We start from the raw sequence: 25,725 nt of genomic DNA, 5'->3' as shown, positions 1-25,725 counted from the left end.
CTCTAACAAAGTTTAAAAAAAAAAAAACAATTATCAAAAAGAAAAAAGTTAGAGGAAAATATAATAAGCCAGGTGTTTCTTTGGTGCCCAGAAAAAAAAAGTTCCTTATCAAAGCACAACTCTTAAAATCAACCAGAGAAAATTAAAATGCAGATGGGTGAAGAACATAGAAATCTGAAGGGAACAGCAATACAGGTTCTCGTCAAGTTACAACTGAAAAAGAGCCTGCCCATCAGAGTTATAACTCATGAAGATAGTAAAGCAGGCTGGTCATATAACCAACCCGATTTTATGATATTTTTGCAGTGGTCATTAAGCAAACAAGGTGATCATTAAGTGACCCAATGGGTCGCTATGGTGCAGTTTTGGTTTTCAGTAAAATTGATGCAAAATAGGTCAAGTGACTGCAGGATGCTGCAAATGGTTGTAAATCTTTGATAGTGAGATAGGCGGCATATAATTTTAATAAATAAATAAAATGCGGCCTAATTGCTGAGTGCCCAAAATGCACTCATGTGACTTTGAGAGGGGGAAGCCATTGGAATTTTGAATTGGTATCTTAAGTACCCCCAGGTAGGTCCATTGGGACTTTAAACAATCACTAAGCAATTGGTCATTAGTCGAGGACTACCTGTACCATCTCTTTTAAACCCAATTTGAGACACTGAGTAACAAAAATGCCAAAAGATCTTCACATGATCAAGAAAGATCTTCACCCCAAATCTTACACTTCGTTTCCTGTTTTAATCTGGATCCCATCTTCTGGTTTGCATACTGATTTATAACCTGGCCGAATAATCTGAGAAAGTAGAACACAGGGCAGGCAAATCCAAACCAATCCTTTTTTAAGAAAGTGAATCACTTAAGTAGATCAGGGACTATTTAAAATTTAGGTAGGAAAATAATTAAGCATGGTGGGGAAAATGGTTAATAAATAAACAAGTCTCTCAAGAAGATTTAAAAACTAATACCACCGGAAAAAGCTGAGCCCAACCCAGATAGAAGTCACAGATTTGGAAAGCATTTTGGGATTAGGCAAAAAGAAAAGAAAATCAGTGCAGGAACATTAGACAATCTTATTTGATGCTGCTGTGCAGACAGTTCCCTAATCCCCCATATCCCTGCAGAAAACTGTATATTGGTGAGAAAGGATAGTAGATTTGCTGACATCTAATTTTCTATATGCAGAAATCTTTTTAATATGAAGAATCAAATCCTTCCTGCACTGTGGCACAGTAGAGCAAATCAAACTATTCACACTATTCATACTGTCCAGCTACCTTTTCTTTATTAACAAAGTGATGCTGTGATGATACTATAAATATCTACTACAAATATCCTTAACTAATCATCATCTGTTGGATAACAAAAAAGATAACCTGTACAATATTGCAGACTACCCACATTAAACATTTTCATATATTTTTTTAGTTGCCTGAGGGAATTAACAGGGACAACAATATGCATTTACTTTAATGAAAGGAATTATTAAAATAACTAGTATATGCAATTTCTGATTAATAGAAGTGTGCTAATAGGAAGGTAGAAAATGGTTAAATGTACTTCTAGTGGCAGTAGAAGACTCAGAATAAATTAGTTGATCATGAAAAAGAATGGAAAAGGCTAATGAGATATTAGCAATCCCAAATTTTATGCTGGGCTATGAAGCAGCCCAATTAGCACAGTTAAAGGCCTGATTTAACAGTGATCAATGAAACCATTTGCTCAAAAATCACTTAAACAAGATATTAAGAATCCATTAGAAAGCCTTTTAGTATTCAGTAAAGTGGGGGAAGGCGAGAATGTGGGACAAAATTATTCCAAATCACATGGTAGAAATATGGGACTTAACTAGAGACACTTTTATTCCATACTAGATTTTGCCTTGGACTTAAAAACAATAATCTTTTATGAGTGTATTATAGACTTTATTGTCGGAATTAAAATATTCATCAACCTGTAGAACCAAGATAAACTAACATGTAAAGAGTATTTAGATATTTTAATGGAAAGATTAACATCACTCCGATGGGATTAGCCCATCCCACCCAGTCTGGCAGAAGGGGCATGCTCCAGATCCCATCAGCTAAGGAATTTCGGCTGGTGGGGTCCAGAAGAAGAGTCTTTTCTGCCATGACTCCCAGCCACTGGAGCATCATGCTCCCCAGGTGAGATCTGCTCCCACGCTTTTGACTTTCAGAAAGGCCTTGAAGACATAGCTGTGCCAACTGGCCTGGGGCCCCAATGGGGGTGTGCAGGATGGATGTGGCTAATACAGTAAATAATACCCCACCTGCTCCTTGTGCACACTTTGCTCCCTCATTCACTGCTTAGCTTTATTTTAATTGAATTTTAAATTTAAGACCTCTTATTGTTTCAATGTTCTAGAATGTGTTTTAATTGAATGTCTGTAAGACGTCTAGAATCTCCTCTGGCAAGATGGACGGCATACAACTTTAATAAATAAATAAAATAATACGTGACAAAACAAAGCCTAACATAACTGAAACTTGGTACCCTGGTGAGAAAGTATTACTCTTATCCCGGGAAGGGGTTGCTTCTGTCCTATCCAAAACAATTCCTAAATGTTAAGGCTGCAGAATATGTGGCATGGGTGGAAGGGAGGTTGGGGGCGAAGACAGGCTGAAGAATAAGAATCAGTCACAAAAGATACCTGCATCAGATTTTCAGAAACTCTTCTCTTCAATCTCCCTATGTTAACCACTGAGGGATCACCAATTCTCAAGAGAGGTTTTGGGCTGTTGTTGGAAGGAGAGGTGAAAAATTGCTTTCCACCAATACTTCTCTGGAACCAAACCAATAATCTCTTCCTGTTGCTATCTTATTTAAAGCCTTGAGAGGCTTTGAGAAAATTCTGCAGCAGCCACAATGTGGGAACTTCAATAAATAAATATACTTACCCCACAAGGTGGTTGTTGTGGGAAAGGGAGGGAATGTTATGTACACTGCCATGAGGTCCTGGAGGAAAAACAGGATATAAATCTACAAATAACTGAAATCACATTTTTAAAAAACCTTCTGAAGTTGAAGAATGATAGGGACTTATTTTGTTTTTGTAGCTGGGAGTTGAATTTAACTGCTGTGAGCTATCTAGTACACTCTGTAGCATAGACTGAATATATATGTCTAGAGTAAAATAGATTGTCTTTAAAAAGAAGAATTACATTACTTAGAAGTGACTTAATAGAACTTTTTCAGGAAAAACAAACATTATTTCCTTTTAAATTTATGGGAAGTTTACTAGAAGGTCATCTATCACTAGTAGTCAACAGGTTGTCTTTTTAAATAATTGCAGAACAAGCCTTCTATAATTTTTATGTTTTAGATAGAAGATTCTGCAAAGTAACATTTGGCCAAGAAATTTTATTATGATCGGTTTAATGTGCTGCATTAAAAACAAACAGGAAATTGAGCAGAAAAGTACCAAATAACATGTTATTTATGCAACTGGCCCTGCATTCCAGTATGATGCCAGGTGACGCTGGCAGAATCTGGTCTGCCCTTTAGAAACATAGAAATGAATCAGCAAGTCTTGGTTCCTGTGTGGCTAACAGATATCAAACATACTGAGTCAGCATTTACAGCACATTTGAAAACATCCTTAGGTAATTATTATTCTAGGGCTAGTTAGAACAGCAGAGGCCATAGTAGAACATAGAAAAACTATGTTTCATTTAGCCCATGGCATAATTAGGAATCTATATCTTGGCTTCTCAAACTGAAGAGATCCAAAATCTTTTTAAAACTGCTGATTTTGTCTTTCTATCATCACACATTCTGTAAGATGGACATATCAGTTGGCTGTTCTGCTTCCATATATAACAGCTAATTAAAAACTTAATGCAATGTGATGTGATGTGTAATGAAATTTCACTCATGTTTGACATATACAGTTTACATGCAGAAGAAGGCAACCATTCATTCACAAACAGAAACATCTGAACTTCTGCTTGCCTAGTTTAAAAGGAGCTCAGTCAGCAAGAGTTTCTTTAAAAACAATTGTCAGTTGAGCAAAGTAGTTCAGGTCCTAAATCATTTCCTAGATCAGAGGAAAAAAGGGATGAATTATATTAAAAATCTTTCATTCCCACAAATACTTCTTTATTGCCAATTTTCTGGAAATGCTAATGAACTGCTACTTACCTACTTTATAGAAATTGTAACTAAGCTTGCATGCTTTCATAAGGAAAACAGACATTTACAAATCTTTCAAGGCTGGGCATTCTGTTAGAAAGAGTTGTTTAGTGGCAACTCAGCAAAGATAAATGAGCAGCAATCAGAAAATTTCAAGTATACTGAGCCTTAATAAAATGTAGAAGTATGAACCTTTTTTTATTTAAGGCAGCAAACCGAAGGTTTCCTGTTTTGGGTAACTTATGAAAATTCTGGGAATGTAAAAAACTAATTTTCACAAATCCTTGGAAGACAGGAGGAAGTAGGAAAACCTTTATGTAACAAAAAGTAATAAATTTAAGAAGAGCTCCGAATACTTTTTTCCTTTCACTGATTTTTTTTTCTTTTTTTCACTTTTTTATGCCACTTTCCCTCTCCCTACACCCAATTTGGTGAAGCATTTAAGGCATCAGGCTAGAAACCAGGAGACCATGAGTCCTAGTCCTGCCTTAGGCACATAGCCAATTGGGTGTTCTTGGGCCAGACACTTTCTCTCAATTCTAAGAAGGAGGTAAGAGCGAAGTACTTCTGAAAAACCTTGCCAAGAAAATTGCAAGGTCCAAGGCAGTCTCCGAGAATCAGACACAATGGGACAAAAGAAAAACAATATTCTTCTAGCTTTGCCTTTTATGCTTAGCTCAAACTGCAAAGACTTACCAATTCATTATTGGTCCATCCACTCCCTGCCCAAAACCAGATTCTCCTCAGGTCCATGGGGATTGCAACATGTAGGAATGAATCTCCAACTTCCTTATAAAAGACTTTCTATAGTCCAAAGGACTTTCTGTAGTCCTTTCTGGAGATGTTGAGACATAAACTTGGCACATAGTCTACTGTGTATGGAAATTCTCAGTTATCCAGATCATGGTTGTCCCAAAGGTGCTTTTTCAAAAGGCAACTGGACTTTCTTTTTACTTGAAGATGTTTCACTTCTCATCCAATAAGCTTCATCAGTTCTGACTGTATGATGGGGGTGGGGGGAATGGAAGGATTAATTCTGGCCCAAAACCCTAAGAATTAGTCAGAGCTAATCCTTCCATTCCCCACCACTACCACCATCCAGTCAGAACTGATAAAATTTGAATGAGTTGAATGAGAAGCAAAACATCTTCAAGGAAAAACAAAGGTCAGCTGCCTTTTGAAAAAGCACCTTTGAGATAGTCTACCACCAACATTAGATAAGGGGGGGGGGAAATGCCTTTCTATAATGCCTATCTGCTGCAGTCAACAATACGACTGGTATTCTACAGGATGTAGCAGGGATGAATGAACATGTCTATTGAATACTCCCATATCCTGAATACATGCTGTCATGTACTGAACTTCCTCTTGGCTTTCAAAATGCATCATCTAAATACATTCAGGCCATTGCAATAAACCTCATTCCCCAACTAAAGCCCACTCACAAGAGCAATCCTGGGAAATCAAAGACAAGTCCTGAACAGATAAATAATTGTTATTGCAGATCTAGCATTGGTTTAGCCCTGGCAAAAACTGGCTTTTCCAAAGTCTAGAACTCTAACCATCTATATTACCCATATACGCAACACTCAGGATTTAAAATTAATCTCCTACTTTAACAATGTAAAAAATTGGCCACAGCTCTTTTCTCTGGTCTTTGCTGTCTGTTGTCTATTTCTTGCAGTAGCTTATATAATAGTCCTTCCTGTTTCCTTCCTACTTCGCAGATGTCATTTCTGACCTGCATGGAGTTAAATAGGCTTTCAGCCATATCAATATCTAGGAATATTACACTGTCCAGTAATTTATTTTCTTTGCTCAACTCCAGCACTTCATGTTTATTTGAATTATTTGGAAATTTGAAGCAACCACACCGAAGGTAAATTTCAAAACCATTAATCAGTGCAGTTGCCACTGTTAGTCTAGATTAAAATTGCAATCTGGTCTTTATTTTCAAGAACAGTTGCTATTTAGCTGTTCTTTTCAAGAAGAAGCTTTTTGTGAAGGAACTCCCCCACCCCAAATCTAAATGAAATTAACAAAGCAATATGATACAGTAAAGTATTGAGATAAATGTCAATAAGTATCGTAAGTCATTTTCTTAGTAGACTTTTAATTTGAAGCTGTCAAAGAGACAGTCCTCAGTCTAGGCTTCAAGGTTACAGATGCTCTTCTCTGCAACACTGAGCCCAAGTAAAAGGCTGCAATCCTCCATTCCAAGTGATGAAGGCCAATGTCTGTGCCTCATAAAGCCTCTGAATAATGGGAAGTTGTCTTTTTAAAAAATCTAATTCTGCAGAAACAAGAGGAGAGGAGAGGGAAATGTGCCTGATCTGCACTTTTAGCAAAAGGCCCAATGAGTTCCCTGCAGAGTTGGTCTGACAGAGCAATTTCCTGTATGAAATGCCTTTAGATGACTTTTGGTAGAATTCTGTAAGGAATATGCCCAACAGAGAAATCTGCAGGGCTTCTCTCTTCAGTGAAATAAATCTCCTCTGACACCAGAATAAAGAAATGAAATCTATGTTCCACTGTGCAGTTATTTTTCCTCCTACATAGTGTATACCTGGAGAGAAATTATTAACTGGGAAACTACAAGGAAACTTCATCATTTTTTCCCGTGCTTTCACACAGATTAGCTAAAGCTCTCTGAATACATACACATACACATACACATACACTGGCTATTAACACAGAAGTAACACTCATAAAGCTGTTTTGCTCCTGGCATTCTACTTTGCTTTAATGAGAGAATCAAGACACCTCATGAAGTTATCTTTGATTTCCATAATATTTCTCACATTGCAATACCACATCATTAAACCTGATAACACAATTCTGAATGGGAAATCCACTGACATCTTAACTAAAACTAGAAAGCTTTTTGGAACAAAATCTAAAGTGCTGGGCAGTATATATAAAAATGTTTATACACAATCATTTTAGTAGGATTTCTGGCATAGGAATTCCTAAAATAATGTACATATTCCTTGACAGCAGTCTACAATCACTGGCTGTCTCAAGTTCTATACACACATCACTCATGTTCTTAGGACTTCAAAGGCACAGCAACAATTGAACCAAGGTAAACGTGGTTCTGCATGTCCACTGCATATGCAAACACCAAAACAAGGAAAAAAGTACAATTGTGTACTACTTATCTTTCTGCATCACATCTGAGTTGGTCCTTTACCCTTTCAAAGATAGTAAACAGACAAAAATAGATGCTGAAGAGCCAAAAGTGCTAGATTTAGAATCAGTCTTCCGAGTCTTTACCCCAAATAGTTTCAACCTGACTTTAATTCTTCCTTTACGGTCCTGAGCATGAAGTTACGAATGTTTAATGTCAAGGATATTTGTTTCTGGAAGCTAGCAATTAAGCTCTGCCCCATAAAGATGCCAATATCAGACTTTTATTATGCATCCAGACAACGTCATCAGCCCACCTTTGATCTCCCATCGCTCTTTTTTTCAGTTCATGGGGCTAACCTTTAGCTAACAGACTGAAAAGAATTATTGTATCCTTCTGCACAATGTGCAGAACTGGATCCCTAGGGGAGAGTGATTTGGGGTCTAAAGTGATAATTATCCATTCTAATGCACAGAAGCATCAGTAAGGCTAGAATCTGAGGTGTACCTCTGGGGCTCCACAAAAGAACACATGTCAACCATGGCTGAAATTACAGCCAAGCACTTTAAATTGTTGTACAACAATAGGTGGACAGCCAGCAGAGCATTTACTTTCCATGTTGGTTGCTGGGTGGGTGGCTAGTTAGTACAAGGAATAGGAAGCAATATTGGCTGTTAAGTAATGGGGACAAGGAAGAGGAAAAAGCAGAGGGAGTATGGCAGACAATCAGGTAGCCAGATGGGTTTGGAGGCTTTCCAAATATTTTGTTTCCCCCAAACCTGGAAATGCATCAACATTTCCATTCACACTCATGCATGCATGCATGCGCACACACGCACACACACAGGAACCCATCTTGCTGTTGTCAGTCCTTGGACAGGTATTTCCTACACCTGCACATATATCTTTGGGTATGTTTGCAGGGGAATTTATGGAAATTCAGAATGCACCACTTCTGCCATTTTCAAACCTAGAGCTTTTCACTGGGACTGCATGCACCAGAACCCCCAGCTAGATGGAGATTTTGCAGTTCTGGGAGCTAAAGAGTCCAAACACCTCTGGAACTCATCAAAATGTTCTGCCTTTACGGAGTAAAATTGGATCATTCCAAAGGTACCTGACACCAGTTCAAACTTAGACCCCTCGCTGATCACGGCGCACCATTATTCCAATTTACACGCCAGCCGCGGAACTGTCTTGGAGGGGCTACTCCCCGTAATCAGACTCGCACAAGTTCTTATCCGTAAAATGCAAGCTAGCCAACAACGCATCCCCCTCCCCTCTAGTCAGCTTCTCCCAGCCGGCGCTCGGGGACTCCTCTCTGGATCTCGCCCCTGCCTCCGCACCGTTCAGCCGGGGCTCCCTCAACCTAGAAGCAGAGGCTCTTCCGCGGATGAGCTGCAAAAGCAGATTACGAGAATTCAATCCTCCCCGAGGGGGAAAAAAGACCGACAGGACAAAAGGCACGTCAAGTGTCACTCATCGCCACCCCAGTCGGACATTCACTGCAGACTCAGACTTCCTACCCAGTCCACATGCTGGCTTCGCGGCACTTCCAAAGGCGCCACCGCGCCGCGTGCCTCACAAGCAGGACAGGGTATCCATCGACCCTTCAGAGGCTGTGCAAGGACCCGGCGATCGACCCCTTCCCCTTCCTTTTCTTCCCAGCTGCGCTGCGGCAGTCGCTGGACGGTGATGGAAGCCCTCCCAGCCAGCTGCTTGGCTGGCTCCGCAGCTGGGGGGGGGGGGAAGAGGAGGAGGAGGAGGAGGAAAGCCGGGAAAGACACGTGACCCCTCCGAAGCCTCTCCTCCTCCCTCCCTTTGCCCATCGCAAGAATGCATGTGCATATCCCGGCACGGCGGCGGGTCACATGACCCGCCTCCCATTCACTTCCATGGAGTTCCGTAGCTGAGCTTTGGATCCGGCGAGTCCCGGCGATGCTTCTTTTTGCCTTTGCTTGGCCGCTACCGCTAGTTTTCCTTTAGATCTGAGGATAGGGGTTTTACCTTCTGACTAAGCCAACCCTGCCGCCTTCTTAGGTTTATGAAAGAAGTGGAAGATCTGCTAGAAGTTGGGCGGGACAAAGAATACAATAAATAAACAACTAATGTGAAAAGAGGTCGGGCCACGTTGATGGTAGATCGGCCCGGATTGATACAATATTTATTTTTTATCCGTGCTTTTCGGTGAAACTCAGTAAAAATTCTAGAAAGCCGCACCGTAATTCCCTTACTGCTTAAATAAAATTGGGGGGGGGGGGAAGTTGCATCTGGTGCATTTCAATGTTGAAATAGGGAAAGGGAAGAAGGCTAAAATTCAGTGTTCCTTTAAGCCATATTTAGAAAAACTCATAGTTAGCTGCAAATGCCTCCACAAAATGAGGGGTGGCCTTTCTTTTCCTAACTGGAGCACTTTTAATTACAGCATAAACTGTTTCAAAATGCCTCTGACTTTTCCAAAACCACAAATTAATCAGCTTAATCAATGTTAATCAATGTTTCTTAAAGTAGCTCTCTAAATCAGTCACCTTTCAATTGCTTTTTAAGTCAACATTAATATATGAATTCAGAGTTCAGGCCTGTATTCTGAAGATTATCTCCCCTACTTGGAAGTTGGGAGCAAACTTTCTATTTTATCAGAAGCATACAGGAGTTCCAGAGTCTGTTTGCAAGTTCTGGTTTTAACTCTTCTACACTTCCTATCCTTGATTCAAACTGGTTGGGGAGGCAAAGGAAACTCATGCATTTAACTTGTGACATTGGCCCACATGTGTTCAGTTACTGAGCCCTGGCAGTGCAAAATAATACAGAACAGGTTCCAGAGCTGACCCCTGTCTCCATTAGGGCCTATAACCAGCACCCAAGAAAAGAAAGTGTATAATTAGATGATTGTTGCCCTCATAAATTCATGCCATAAATAAAAAGTACCACAATTCTTTGGTGATTGTCTTACTGCTGAAACCAGCTACGAGTAGCAGTATGATTATATTGCAAAAACACATTCACTTTTGAAGCATTTGAATTGCCAAACAGATTGTTTTCCTGTCCTTCTCAATAGTAACCAAAATCTGTTTATTTTTGCTACATAACTGGAAAGTGCCATATACTCCAATTATGCTGTATTAATAATAATTAGATTGAAGATAATGCAGGATAATCTTTCTTTTGCCCTTGAATGTTATAATATGGGATAATAAACAGTCATAAGCAGAAGAGACATTTGAGTGTACATGCAAAGGCTTGGAGGACACATATCAAGATATCCTTGAAAGTCCTTTTGCCAGATGTCATTGGGCTACCTATTCATGGAAGTACTCTTGCTTTTCTTTGCACATTTATCATGGAATTAACATAACTTCCCTGTCATATTTATGAATCTATCTTTTAAGAAATTTTAAACATAAGGTTTAATACCAGTACCCTCAGTCCTAAATTCTGCTCTTAAAAAGCAAGATTCAGACTGCCTTTGAACAAACATTAAAGTCATGGCAATCAATTTGCTAATTGGTAAGGACAGAAATAAAAATCCAGGGTTCACAATAATATATCTGTTCTATTATTTCGATCTGAGAATTTACAGGGAAATGTGGACTGCCCCTTTGTTAGGTTTTCCTCTTCACAAGTCGTTCTTACTTAGTTTAAGGTGCATTCATATGGTCCCTAGACTAGAATCTCAACAACTTTAGGATATTCAGATTTTCTGTTTCAAACTTGGAAACTTCCTGAGCATCTTCAGTAAGCCATACTGAGCTCAGTAGTATTTATTTCTATTTAAATGTGAATATAAAATTGAAATAGCAATAGTTTTGTTTCTGCTCCCCAGTGGGATTTAGAGCAAAGTCCCATTGAGTACAGTGGGTCCCCCACCCCCACCCCATGTAACAAAGTATAGAATCAGTGGTAGGTTGCTCCGGTTTGTACCAGTTCACAAGAACCGGTACTAAAAATTTGTAGTAGTTCGGAGAACCGGTAATAACATTGGCTGGCCACGCCCCAAACCGGTCCCTGGCCCGGTTGCCGCTTGCTTACCATGCCCACCTCATCAGAGGCTTTTTTGTTTTTTGTTTACTTTTAAACGCATTTTTTCTACAACCTCTTCGGCTGAAAAAATGCTTTTAAAAGTAAAAAAAAAAGCCTCTGATGATCGTGCGGCTCAGCTGGGATCGTCAGAGGCTCCTAAAAGCATTTTTTTTCTGTAACCTCTTCAGCCGAAGAGGTTGTAGGAAAAAAAATGCCTTTAAAAGCCTCTGACAATTCCCGCTGAGTTGCCTGATCGTCAGAGGCTTTTAAAAGCATTTTTTTCTGTAACCTCTTCAGCTGAAGAGGTTGTAGGGGGAAAAAATGCCTTTAAAAGCCTCTGGCAATCCCAGCTGAGTTGCCTGATTGTCAGAGGCTTTTAAAAGCATTTTTTTCTGCAAACTCTTAAGGTTGTAGAAAAAATGCTTTTAAAAGTAAAAAAAAAAAAGTTGGCCACGCCCACCCAGTCACATTACCCACCACCACCAAGCCACACCCACAAAATAAGCCATGCCCACAGAACCGGTAGTAAAAAAATTTAGAACTCACCCCTGTGTAGAATGAAAGACTTTATAGGTAATATTTGGTCACATTTTGGGTGTGGGCAACCAGCCTGCATTTGTGGCCATTTACAATGCCCCACAGTCACATGACTCAATCTATTGTGTTTTTTTCCAGTGTTTGCTTCCAGTTTCCAAGAAAAAAAAATGGCCATAATGAAAGGACAATAGGTTTGCTTAACAACTGTGGTGTTCACTGCAAAAAGGTTGTAAAATCAGGCCTGGCCACATGATGTCCTGCTTTATGACTGCCATGACTTATGACTGTACTTGTCAAGCTCAATTATGAGCTTGACAAGTAAGTTGAGGACTACCTGTATATGTTTCTCTATATGTTTTAAATCATGATTGTACACTGCCCATTGTACACCACCCAGAGTCATTTCTGGTGAGATGGGCAAATAAATGTGATAAATAACTAATTACATTTCAGCCAAATCTTTTATATTCACAAATAAATGTGTGCGATCAGTGCATGTAACTATAGAGACGTTTTCGTCTTTCCTTTCCAAACTGCTCTCAATGGAAGAATCTCTAAAATAGGAGAGAAAGAAGAACTGCTTATTTGCAAATCTACTTTGCTCTTTCCTGTTTTTTTTTATTCCAGCAGCAGCAGACACAGTGAACAAATATTTCTCCTTTTTCTTTTGACATCATTATAAATATTTTGAAAGCTGTAAACTTACATCTCCTGGGATTTCTTCCAGCAAGCAAAACATGCAAAGTTTACGCAAGTTCTGGTAATGTGATTTGCCTTGCAGATTTTTTTATTATCCTTGTAGCTCTGCCCACACTCTTTTTTGATTTGTCAACTTCCCTCTTGAATTATTCCTGAAACTGGAATGATCAAATATTGCTCTGAATGGTCTCTGATCTTTCTCACAAGCCTGGCCATGAGCGTCTCATGCTCAAAACTGGAGGGCATCATTACACTAATCATCTATCCTAGGGTATAAGGCCATTTAGATGTTCCCTGTATAATCTCTTCTATGCATAGGAGAAGCAGTGGGTGATCCATGCCTGGATTGAAATATATGTTTAATCTAGGCATGAATTCAAAATGTGTATATGTCAGAGATGTTCTAGGGTGGGAGATGAGAAAAAGCCAAACCACTGGGATGGTTGGAGAAAAATCAGTAGAAAGAGGGACGGGCAGAATTGGGTGCATTAGACTTGAATTCAAGAGTGACAAGGAAAATGGAGAATGGACAGATGAGCTATTTGGTATGCCTTTGTTGAATTCAAGCATGGAAGGGAAAGGGAAGGAAGGCAGTGGGAAGATTGAATATGAGCTGGCTCTCAATGCTAAAGAGGAGGTAAGAGAGGAATAAGAGGAACAAGCCTTTCTCTGTTCTCTCCATAAGACAGAGAGAGAGATTTTATCTCAAAGAGGACTAGGTTTCATTTGCCTTAACCATGACTCTGCTCATAATGGTTCCATCAACTTTCCAACACTTTTATGTTTCACCTGCTGCTCCTACCCTGGATAGGAGATTTCTGTACACAGAAGCCAGAGGCCTCTTCCACAAAGCACCAGATGTTTTATGATATGGCACTTTCTGGAAGCAATATCCGAGCAAACCAGAGAAAGAATATGAACATGAAGTTTAAGAAGCCCATTAAAAAGTTAATCTCTGATGGGCAGCTGGAGCTTAGTTAACTTGACAGCATGAGAAAAGGAAAAGGTATCACCTCTGTAATGGTGGATGATGCTTTGAGAGACAGCAGTGGAGATGAATGAACATGACTTGCTATGCACATGACATGTTTTGGATGCTCTCCTGAAAATAAATCATCATATATGTGTAGAAAGCCCAAACTTGGAGCAGGCTTTTAAGAAAAAGCACAATTGGAGCAGGAAGTAGACAAGCTTCAACTCATCAGACAGCATAGATTCAATAAAGACACATTCAATAAGAACTGACAATGAAGCAGTTTCATTTCATAAAACAAATGAGTGTTTGTTTAATGAGTGGATAATTGTGTCATCCAGAAACAACATAAAAGATACTCTGCACTAATGGAATTCAGAAACAGATTTAATAGTCTTCCAAAAGAAAAAGCCTCTGGGCTTGCAAAGAAAAAAAATGTTGTTGCCGAACAGGAAATGAGATGGTGCCTCTTTGAAGGCCAAGCAGCATCTGGCAAGGAGACAGAATAGTTACAGTAATGAATGATTCAGTACTATGAGGAATAGAAATAAATATGTGTTATCACTTAAGTATGCTGCCTGACAGAAGGATGGATCAGGAATGTACCACAATGAATTTTAAGATTTATTAAGTTTATCATTATCAAAAAATATTAATTAAAAGGAGGATGGGAAAGTTTATATTCCATATGATTAATAGAGATAACATTAAGAGGATTAGCTAAGACTCAAGAAGATAGTAATACAATTCAAAATAATCTTGATAGATTGTAGAAATGGACTGAAAAGAATGAAACTGGGACAAAGTACAAAAGAATTCACTTAGAAAGAGAAATGAAATGCACAGCTAGAGGATGGAAAACAACTAATTTGGCAATATTACTAGTAAGAAAAATCTTGAAATAGTAGTTGCAAAGTAAATTATGAGTCAGCTATGTGTTATGACAACAAAGAGCAATGCATCTAAAGAAGTTCTATATCACAAAGTAATAATTTCACTTTATCCTGTGTTGACTAGACCTCCTTTTTAAAGATTGGGTTCAGTTCTGGTCACAATACTTTAAAAAGTATTCAGATGAATTGGAGAAAATTTAGACAGAAAAATAAAAAGTATTGGAGACAAAAAAACCAAAATCTCATAAAGAGAAATTCCAGTAGCTGAGGTGAAGAGATTTCACACAGAATAATATCAAGCACTGTTTGCATAAGGCAGAACATGAAATAATGGTTTTAAGATAAGGATAGTCAGATTCCAGACAAATGTTAGGGGAGGAATATCTAAGAGTAACAGGAGTTTGATAGTGCAAGTACACAAAGAAGAGATAGGATCCCCTTCAGTGTATTTATACAAACAAAGGCAGGATGGACAATTGTTCTTTGCTTTGATCTAACTTCTCTATTGAGCAAAGATGGCCTAAATGGTGCCTTTCAACTTTAGGATTATATGATTTATTGGCTAATTTTTTTTTTTTTTTGAAATATTTAAAAGCTGAAAAAATAGCTATCTACTTCCAATATGGGCAAATTTGTTCCTACTGCAGTTATGTATATAGAATTGACAGGTTTGAATCAGCCCTCAATAGCATCTTGTTAAAATGGAGAATTATGGTAACAGCAGTCACAGAGTAGTTCCAATAGAAATGCAAAGGGGAAGACCCATTCACAATACTAAAAAAAAAAAGTAGAACTCTTCTTACTGTATTGTTTGTGAACGTGTAAATGAGTGCAATGGAACAGAACGGAATGGAACAGAATACAGTAGAAGTTTATTTCTCTTTTGGAGGAATAACAGGAGCAGAATGGACTATGCCTGGCCGTCAAATAGAAGAGAAAATGACAAAAAAACAAGTAAGTCAGAGATATTGTTGATTTATGATAGAAAATTGTTTTATATTTGCTTTATAGACCCAGGAATTTTTTAAGATCTGGTGGAAATGTGCCAGAGAGATTTATTTTGCCCTTACTCAACAAACTACTACAATAACAAGTAAACACTACAATGAAATACCACAGTGCAGAGCTAGAAATAGCAGCAGGAAACCCAATTCTGTGATATAGAAAAATAGTTGATAGAAAATATGCTGATAAAAATATTTCAGATGGGTAGCAGAAAATAACAAAACCGTATTTGGGTTCTTAAAGACATGTTTTTGGTGACCTAAATTGCTTATGTTGCTCTCCAGATCTGTTAGCCTACCAACCCCATAATCCCCAGACGGGGGCTTTTTATCTAACATAACTGAAGGGTAAAAAGCTGGGGCAGACCAGCAATCTCCTTTTATAAACTTCACTTGTTTTTTTTAAAAAAAATATTTATTAAATTATCCAGAAAGAAATCCTTAGCAAACACTGGGAAGAAAAAGCAAAGGGTACTTTTTACTGAGGAAGCCGCTTTATAAAAATCTACTCCATAGCAGTTACAACTGTATAGCTGGAGGAGCCCACCAACTGCAATAACATACGAGTGGAATTTAAATTGGTTCCAGGCACTGTGGTTCCTTCTCTCAAATACATCACCATCTGGAATGCAACAAGCCCTCAGACTGTATTGCTTCTCCAGCTTGGCTCAGAAGGAGATATTGGAGTCTCTAGAGTCACGGAAGTGAGCAGAGCAACATCCAGGGACGGGGATGGGAATCTTCAAATGAGAGAAGTTAGACTGCGTGTATTTGAGACTTTCTGGAGCTTGAAAGCCCATGGGCAGTAGGTTAAGGATGGAAACAGATTGACTACGTGGCTTGGATGGTCAGTCAGAACTTTCCCAATGTGCAGAAGACAATGATCCCAAACCCCCAAACTCTGCACGCACATGATAACTGTTGCTTTTCTCTGAAAACAGAATCTGGATGAGAGATTGCTTTCAGAGGTCTTTGATACAAAACATTAAATAGCAGTTGCTATAACAGCAAAAGCCATCAAATTATTCTATCACTTCTGAAACTGAATAACAGTGCTACTTCATTAAAAAAAAGTTTCCATGAATATAGAGATGGAAATTCACTCAGATTTGTTTATTCCTCAAATTTCCCATTATTCCTGGGGAATTCTATATTCTCAATTTCCCCTTATTCCTTATACATTCTATAAACACTTTTGTCTTTGGCTCATGATTCATTTTAGACCATTTTAGATTAGGTCAGATTAGATCTACCATTTTTAACCTAATTCCTGCATCTCTCCAAAGCCATTGAAGAACTATTTAGATGCCCAGCAAAAATCAACACAGCTATTTACTATGCTTTTTACTTGCCTTGAAGAACTGATAGCCTACAAAGGTGTGCCAACATACTTTTTGAAAAAAAATGACTGGGAGAGAAATGACCTGCCCAAATCCACATTTTCATAGGAGCTGAATGACGAAAAACAAATAGGATAGGATAAGCTTATTGCCTGATGGCAGCCTGATTTAAATTTGAAAAGTATTGATTAATGGGAAGATGTGTGTGGGTGTTTTAGTGGTAAAGAGCTTGACTGCTAGTATTTTGTTGAGTTAATGCTGGAGAGATGAATTGTACCCTGGGGACACATACTCAGGACCTGAGCTAGGAAATGTTTATCTGATACAATTCACACACAAAATTATTTGGAACTGATAAGAGTATTTCTCTCCCATAACCTTTCACAACCTTTTACTTCTCCATTTTTAGGTGTATGTGTATGGCATTACAATTATTACCTTGTATAACCCTCTTTTGCTCTGCTACCTATTGTTTAATCCTCTTCTTTGAACACTCCCCAACATTTTCCAGGTTGATTATGATTTAAGGACATTTCCCAACCTGGTGTTTGCCAGATATGTTAGGCTGTAGCTCTCAGAATTCCTTCCTGGCCAGGTAGGGGCCCTCCTGGCTGAACATTCTTGGAATTAGCTTCCAATATACCTGAGGATACAGAACTGGGGAAGTCTTGCTTAAAGCAACAGTTTATTCTCAGGATAAAGATCAGGACTGTCAGTTCATGGGGCTAAATAAGATGACTCATCAAAAGATGCATTCAGGTTCTATGGGACTCCGGATCTTGGTGTAAATATTAATGCATATTGATGTTTCCACATGCAATAAACCCATGCACTTTAGCCACCTAGCTCCTCTGAGGGATCAGAGCACATGACTCCAGTCTTTGCTTCCCTCAAGGACTAGTCAAAAAGATGAGGAATGAATCACCAGATAAATGACACTCCTGTCATTTATTAGCCTGTATAATAATTAACTCCCAGACTTAATTATCATTGTACAACTTCCTAGATCTTTGGAGTCTAGCAAATTAAAAATTAGCAAACTAGGCTAGAAGCAGGAGTGTAAGGACATGTATAGGCAGTCCAGCTACTAAAATAAGTATTAGCAACCATTATTTCTATGAAGGCATCTATAAAAGTGATTGTGAAAATTAAAACAGTTCATTGGGAATTTGGTGAGGCATCTACTGAAAAGAAGTAGTATTCATCATGTTGGATTTCTCAATAAAGGATTATGATACTGCCTGGCCAAGGCTTGTTAGCATCTGATAATGTCCTGGATATTGCTATTTTTTGTTAGTTTTACTATTGCTTCAGTGTAAGTTTTTATGGTCTCAGCATGATAGGACTTTGCCAACACTGACTTCCCTCTGATCCTTCTGCTTCTGCTCCTCCTTTTGTTCCTGCCTCTTAATGTGCAGGGAGTAAAACTAAGTAAGAGTGGAAAATGCCCCTGGCTGTGTTTCAGGGCCGCTTTGGCTATCAAATAGCCCAGTTTTCTGGGTTTCCTACATTCCTATATTGTTATCATAGTTGGTCGCATAGCCAGCCAGTTATTTAGACTGGATTTAGCATTTTTTATCCACCTATTGAGCCCTTTCCAAGGATCTGAAATAGGCAAATTATTATTTACTTATTTTATTTAATTTGTATACCACCCTTCTCCAACAGGACTCAGGGCGGTGAACAGCCAAGATAAACATAACATATAAAATTTAAAAGCAGTTTAAAAGACATAAAATAATTTTGGCCCTCAATTTAAAACAACCCAATTAAAACCAATTATAAATTAAAACCGAAAGGATGGGCTCAAGCCAGCCCGGCTAGATGAAATAGATGTGTTTTCAGGGCCCGACGAAAAGTCTCGTAGCTCTGGTATCGTGTGTATCTCTGGGGGTAGGTCGTTTCAGAGGGCAGGTGCCGCCACAGAGAAGGCTCTCCCCCTGGGGTCTCCAGCCAACATTGTCTGGCCGACGGCACCCTGAGGAAGCCCTCTCTGTGCGAGCTAACTGGCGAGTGGGAGGCTATTGGCAGAAGAAGGCGGTCTTGTAGATACCCCAGCCCTAAGTCATGGAGCGCTTTAAAGGTGGTAAGCAACACCTTGAAGCGCACCCAGAAGACCACCGGAAGCCAGTGCAGCTCGCGCAGGAGAGGTGTCACATGGGAGCGCCCCGTCGCTCCTATAATCTCCCGCGTGGCCGCATTCTGGACCAACTGGAGACTCCAGGTGCACCCCAAGGGGAGCCCCATGTAGACAGCATTGCAGTAGTCCAGGCGGGAAGTGACGAGTGCCTGAGTGACTGTGCGTAGGGAGTCCCAATCTAGAAAGGGCCGCAACTGGCATATCAGGCGAACCTGATAAAAAGCCCCCCGTGCATCCAGGAGGACGCCCAAGTTGCGAGCCCTTTCTGTGGGGGCCAATGATTCACCCCCAATAACCAGCGATGGCACCAGCTGGCTATATCGGGATGCCGGAAGCCACAGCCACTCGGTCTTGGAAGGGTTGAGTCGGAGCTTGTTTCTCCCCATCCAGGCCCGCATGGCCTTCAGGCACCAGGACATCACTTCAAGGGCATCGTTGGGGTGGCCTGGGGTGGAGATGTACAGCTGAGTGTCATCAGCATACTGATGGAACTCCACCCCAAAGCCACGGATGATCTCACCCAGTGGCTTTACATAAATGTTGAACAGAAGGGGCGAGAGGACCGACCCTTGCGGCACCCCACAAACAAGGCGCCTTGGGGTCAACCGCTGCCCCCCTGCCAACACAGATTGTGACCAGTCAGAGAGGTAGGAGGAGAACCACTGCAAAACAGTGCCCCCCACCCCAACCCCTCCAACCGGTGCAACATGATACCATGGTCGATGGTATCAAAAGCCGCTGAGAGATCTAAGAGACCAGGATGGAGGAACAACCCCTATCCCAAGCCCTCCAGAGATCATCCACCAACACGACCAATGCCGTTTCCGTGCTGTGCCCAGGCCTGAAGCTGGACTGGAGCGGATCTAGATAGACAGCTTCATCCAGGTACTGTGGAAGCTGCCACGCCACCACACTCTCAACAACCTTCGCAATAAAACAAAGGTTGGAGACTGGACAATAGTTAGCCAAAACAGCCGGATCCAGAGAGGGCTTCTTGAGGAGGGGCCTCACCACCGCTTCTTTCAAGGCAGCCGGTAGGACACCTTGAAAGATGTTGTTTGATGGTGCTAAAGTTATCTTCACAGGATGTAAGCTGTTCCATCACTATTATTATTATTGGTTGCACATTCATCCAGATGTTTAGACTGAATTTGGCATTTTCATCCCACCTATTGAATCCTTTCCAAGGACCTCAGATATTTATTATTATTACTATTAATTAAATTTATATGCCACCCATCTCACTATCAAGTGGCTCTGGGGAATTTACACTGGATTAGCCCAATAAACCAAGCCAAAACATGGATAACCAGTTTAGTTTTATATGCATGAGAACTCAACTGCTGATAAATAAGATCTGGAAAGTGGACCCAAGCTGTTAATTAGGGGCAATGAGGAGACAAGTTGGAAGAGACGGAGGAATTCAAAAGAATGGATGCCCATTGAAAGTGTCTTACCCAAACTATCCTATGGAAATGAAAATGGTCTAGACCACTTGGCCTTAAATGAAACATGAGTAGCTCCACAGGATATAAGACTGGGATATTCCATCAGCATTGGAGACAATGGTATAGAATGAGTTAATCACATTCTTCATTATGTGGCAAAAGATAAAGGCCAAGATTCAAGGACAGAGTACCAGTCCTAAGCTTCTTGATGGACAACTGTGGTAACATCAAGCCCAAGTCTTTAAGTCATAGTGAATGCTGCTAACTGGAAGGAATGCTATATGTGCTTATTTTGAAATGTGTATTCGGGGGTTATTTTATCTGTTTGTTTCCTGCCTTATTCTTTTTATAAATAAGTCAAAGTGGTGAATACACCTACAATTCCTTCTTCCTCCTATTTTCCCCACAACAACAATCCTGTGAGACAGTTGGGCTGAGAGAAAGTGACTGGCTCAAAGTCACCCAACTGACTTCAATAGTTAAGGTGGGACTAGAATCAGTGGTGAAATCTGAACCGGTTTGCTACCAGTTGCTGGCCGTGCATGCGTGCTGCGCGCCAAGCACGCGCTGTGCACATGAATGCACAGTTCACACCAAACATGCGCTGCACACGCATGAGCATTACATGCCAAAAGGAGGCTTGGGAAGGTAAGTAGAACAGTGGGGGGGAATCAACTCTGGTGCACAATCTTGGGAACCTTTTGAAAAACTTTGTTAAAGCATTTTTTACTATCGGTTCGGGCGAATAGGTAGGAAAAAGTGCTTTAAAAAAGTAGGAAAAAGGTTCCGACGATCACAGCTGTGATCATTCGAGCCTTTTTTTTACTTTTTAAAATAATTTTTTTACTACTTATTCGCCCAAACCGGTAGTAAAAAAATGCTTAAAAAGTAAAAAAAAAAAAAAGTTCCAACGCTCAGCTAAGCGATGCACGATCATCTGAACTTTTTTTTTTACTTTTTAAGCATTTTTTTACTACCAGTTCTCTGGAATGCTTTAAAAATGCTTTTAAAAGTTGAAAATGCTTTTAAAAGTAAAAAAAAAAAGTTCCGACGATCACGCATCACTCAGCTGATCATTGGAATGGGTTTTTTTTTAATCTTTTTTTTTACTACCAGTTTGGCGAACCAGTAGCAGATTTTGCTACCGGTTTGGGCAAATCAGCCCGAACCAGTAGCATTTCACCCCTGACTAGAATCTTCTCTTATTTGCTGTTTGGCAGGATTATTTTGCTGCCATAACAAAGAAGAAGATGGCAAAACAAGATATTTTGCTGCCATAGCAAAGAAGAAGATGGCATGATACTCACTCACTCCTCCAAATTGCAAGAGATAACCAAATCAGCTCTGAATGTTTCTTCAACTCTGATAAAGAGATGAAGTTCTCTACCAGAATGCAAACAGCTAGTTAATGGAGCACAGAGTAAATCAGACATCATTCATAACCATTATCTTCCAGCAGAAATGAAGTCATGGAACTCAAGAGGACCCTTCCACCTCCTAACTTTCCCCACCATCTCACACAGCTGACTCACTGGCCTTAAAAACTGAAACCCAAATGAAGGGCAGGGGTGGTTGTTACAAGAGAGAGACAGGGGGCAAGACAAGTACTGTACTTCATCTTTCCAATGCAGGGAGATTGCTATAATTGGTCATACTTTGAATTTTAAGATGCACAAATACATGGATTCAGAGAAGGGAGAGGTGGGGGAAACAGTTGGAGGCTCGTATGTAGGAAAAAACGGCAGAGATGGAAATGGACAATACCTTTCCCCAGTCTGATGAGTTCTCCCCCCCAAATGCCCCCCTCCTACCTTCACCAAAACAGAAACAGAGAAGAGGTCCAGAACTGCCTCATAATATAGACTTCTGCTCTGGTTTTGTTCATACAGGCAAGGCAAAATAACAACTGATATAAATCTAACCATGCACCCTTTCTTAAAAGTTTGTTTTTACATCTCAGATTTACACATTCTACAGATTACAACTCTGAAACCTTTGTTTATAAAATACACTTACATCATTTTTTCTAACATGGCCTGAGATGTAGTTCCCCTTATTTTGCTAGGGAAAAGGCAAGACACCCAAGTTCCTTCTTTTAATTGCTGCGTCATCAAAATCCATTGGCAGATTTGAGCCAGAATTGACAACAGCAGCTGGGCCAAAGTCAGCAAGAATTTGGACTTTTCAAGCTCCTGCCCTCCCAAAGTGAAGTTATGGGAAACTCAGAACTCAGGAACATAGAATCTGAACTTCAGAGATCGAGGTCCATGATTCCTTGGTGGAAATATAAATTGTATCTCAAAGTTATTTAGAAAATAACAAGGGTATAGTTGTCAAGAGAAGTGGAGGGAGGGAGGGAGGGAGGGAGGGAGAGAGACAGAGAGAGAGAGAGAGAGAGAGAGAGAATAAAATAAAAACAAAGGCCTTGGAAATAGAAGCTGTTACTACCTCCACTTCTCCTGATCCAGTTCTGAACGTTTACCCAATTGGTTGGAAAGGTTTTGTGAAGAATCCTCCCAAGATCCTTGAAACTAGAGAGGGTATGAAAGAAGAATCACAGCATTATGTCCTATTCACCATTAATTACCATACTCTCTTGACAAACTAAGACTCTGCAATAGGAAAAAGAGAGATGCTTAGATTTGAATTCTCAAATTGAATTCAGAATCCTCACTTCATCCATAAAGTGCATGGAAAGAACATAACCCACTCAGTCATAGGCATCACAGTGCGATTAAAAGTTAACTGACAGATAATGAGGGATGGATCTGCACACGAGGTTCCTGACTTTGTATTGCTTGCAGTCACCGTGCTCCCTGCTAGCCATGTAAAAGTGATCACTTCCAGGAATCCAATTACAATGAGCTCCCGCTTTGCAGAGGAATCTAGCTCTAGTTTTTCTAGGTATTTATATTCTTAAAATACTGTATATAAATGAAAGTAGATAAGAAATGTCCAAGGGTTTGCACAGTCTTAACTTGGCCTATTTTTAAGATTAGAGTCAGAGGGCATTTTTGAGATGAGAATAATCAAATGGTTCTTGGGGACATGCTCAGCAAAGGTTTCTAACCATGGCCCTCCCAAAACTCCGTGTCTTGCATATGCAAAGGAAGGGGCAAGCATGCAAATCATAGTTCTTTCTCTCCCATTTTATCTTCATAACATCCCTTTAAGTAAGCTGGTAAAATATGGCCAAAATTAATGGGAACCATCTAAACATCAATCTCGTTCAAATCTTCTAATGCAGGGGTATCAAACTCAAGGTCCATGGGCCGTGGCCAGCCCGCCTGCAGGGTGCTTAAATCCAGCCTGGGGGGCCAGCCTGGAAATAGCAAAATACCAGCCTGAGGTGCCTCTAGCAGCTTCCTGCACCCCGTTTTGGCCAGCAAAGTGCTGCAGGAGGCCGTCCAGGTCAAAAATGGGGCATGGGAGGCACACACAGGTCCTCTGCACCTCATTTTGGCCAGCAGGCTGCTGCAGGAGGAGTCCATCCCGTCTCCCCACCTCCTTCCCCGGCCAGCCCATGGAGAACTACAGGGATGCTGATTCATCCCTCAAAGAGATCCAGTTTGACACCGCTGTTCTAATGCATTTCATTGCACTGGTTTAGACAACCGAAAAAGGAAAGGAAGAGTAAGAAAAAGTTGCCTAGAGGCTGCTAGTGAGATGAGATTAGTTTCATGTTTGAACAAGAACTGATTAGGTGAAATCTCATCAGCCCAGTTCTTGCCTTCTAGTCCTGGCTGCATCCTTATGCAAGGCAGAAATAGGACTTTCTCTCAAGAAATCCATGAAACTCAATAATAGTGCAAAACCCTGCTTTGTTCTATGTGTGAGTTGAATGATAATTCCCAAGTCCCAGCCCAAGTCTTTCTAATACCACTTCAGATGTCAGGTAGGGAATCCCATGCTGACACAGACACAACTGGAAACCTAACATGTATAAAAAAATAATTATCCCATAATGATGCAAAAAGTTGTTTTCTAATGGCTTTTCTTCCAATGAGAAAAGTGGTTTGTGTTTGTTAAGAATTGGTTGAGAATTATAGCCTGCCTTTTATCCAGGACTTCAAAATAACTTAAGACTAGAGATCTCCCTCAACAATAACCCAATGAGACTGGTGGGGCTGAGAGAGTTACTGGCCCAAAGTCATCCAATATATTTCCATTGCTGAGTGGACTTAAACTTGACTTTGTCCCTAGTCTTTGTCCAATATGTTGACCACAATACCACACTTTCACTCAGCTGGTTTGTACTAAAGTACATACAGCTGTTTGTGACATATTTAAAATAAATCAAAAGTCTTTCTTGAGCCAACTTTGAGTCTAAAGATTGGCTAACAATTAGACTGCTCTGGGAAATTGAAAAATTATTCTGGAAGAAAGCAAGGCAAGCCACTTCTCTGTTATTGCCAAGAAAACAACAGCAGGGATTGAGTTTGACTTGAACCCAAATCTTTTTATTTAAAATTGTACATTGAATCCACTATCTGGCATGCTTTCTCAGCACTAACAGATTGCCTGTACCATGCAAGATTTCACAAATGGGGCCAAACACAGCAGACAGTTTTACATATCCCAAAAATGGGTATAGTCCACAAGTGAAAGAAAGATTATCAGGCATTCTTGACTGATAATGGTATCCTAGTTACTTATTTCTTATTTGGAAAGACCTCCTGTGAAGAGTAAAACTTTTCAGAGGTAAAAGTTCAACAAGGCAGGAAGATAATGCAAGGAACACAATCTTCTCTACATCTCTGCATCTGCCAAAGACCAAAAACCTGCAGCTATAATAGAATATCTCCTCTTTCATCTTGGCACTCATTAATTAGGCTGAAACCTATGCTGGTCTCTGGGCACAGGAGGCACCTAAGAAGGATTCTGCTGCTGAATCAGCTGAAAGGCTTGCCTGCTTCTTCTGGCAAATGGAGCGCAACAGCACCTTCCCACACTTGTTCCTCTACTAATCTATAGAATTTATCTGAAAACTTCTTAAAGCCATCTGAGTTGGTGGTAATCACAATAGCACTTTTTCTGAAGACACTGCAAATCATAGGCTAGTCTCAGCCTCTGCTAATCTAGGCTGGGTTAAAACCAGTATGCAAGTACCTTTTGCTCTCCACCAATAATCCTATTCTTTTTTTTTAATCTATGAACGGTCTTTGGAGCCCCCTTGTGGTAAAACTTCCCCTTTTCATGTTTAAAATATGGAATAGACCGGAAAGAAGGGATTTCCTGCAGAAAGTTTGGTGGTTTTGTATTCTGAGCAATAATCTTTTGCTTAGTGGAGCATGAACAGGCAACCAAAGGCCGAGGGCTATTTTCAGTCATCTTTGAGCAGAGGATTCCCCAGTCTTCACTATCATCACTATCATTTATGTCGGAG

At 40.1% G+C, this 25,725-nt stretch overlaps 2 protein-coding genes across 5 annotated transcripts in view; one reads left to right on the top strand and one right to left on the bottom strand.

The window, feature by feature from the left end:
• RAB3IL1 (RAB3A interacting protein like 1) overlaps positions 1-9,314 on the bottom strand; it is a 35,669-nt gene extending 26,355 nt beyond the window's left edge. For 2 of the 4 annotated variants that reach the window (XM_034420157.2, XM_034420159.2), the window contains exon 1: positions 8,812-9,031. In XM_034420157.2, the coding sequence (XP_034276048.1) occupies positions 8,812-8,822 (11 nt within the window). In that variant the 5' untranslated portion in view covers positions 8,823-9,031. Of the gene's footprint in view, positions 1-8,811 lie in introns of all 4 variants that reach the window. The other 2 variants (XM_034420160.2, XM_034420161.2) reach the window with 2 other exon arrangements.
• A 5,776-nt stretch (positions 9,315-15,090) lies between these two features.
• LOC117667015 (bestrophin-1) overlaps positions 15,091-25,725 on the top strand; it is a 38,779-nt gene continuing 28,144 nt past the window's right edge. Inside the window, exon 1 of the mRNA XM_034420155.3 lies at positions 15,091-15,361. Within this exon, the coding sequence (XP_034276046.2) occupies positions 15,313-15,361 (49 nt within the window). The 5' untranslated portion in view covers positions 15,091-15,312. The remainder of the gene's footprint in view (positions 15,362-25,725) is intronic.

The sequence above is a fragment of the Pantherophis guttatus genome, chromosome 1, assembly GCF_059756535.1.
Source record: "Pantherophis guttatus breed Tessera chromosome 1, ASM5975653v1, whole genome shotgun sequence".
In the NCBI taxonomy this organism is placed as follows: Eukaryota; Metazoa; Chordata; class Lepidosauria; order Squamata; family Colubridae; genus Pantherophis; species Pantherophis guttatus.
The sequence above is the reverse complement of the archived record's forward strand: the minus strand, read 5'-3'. Positions and strand labels throughout refer to the sequence as shown.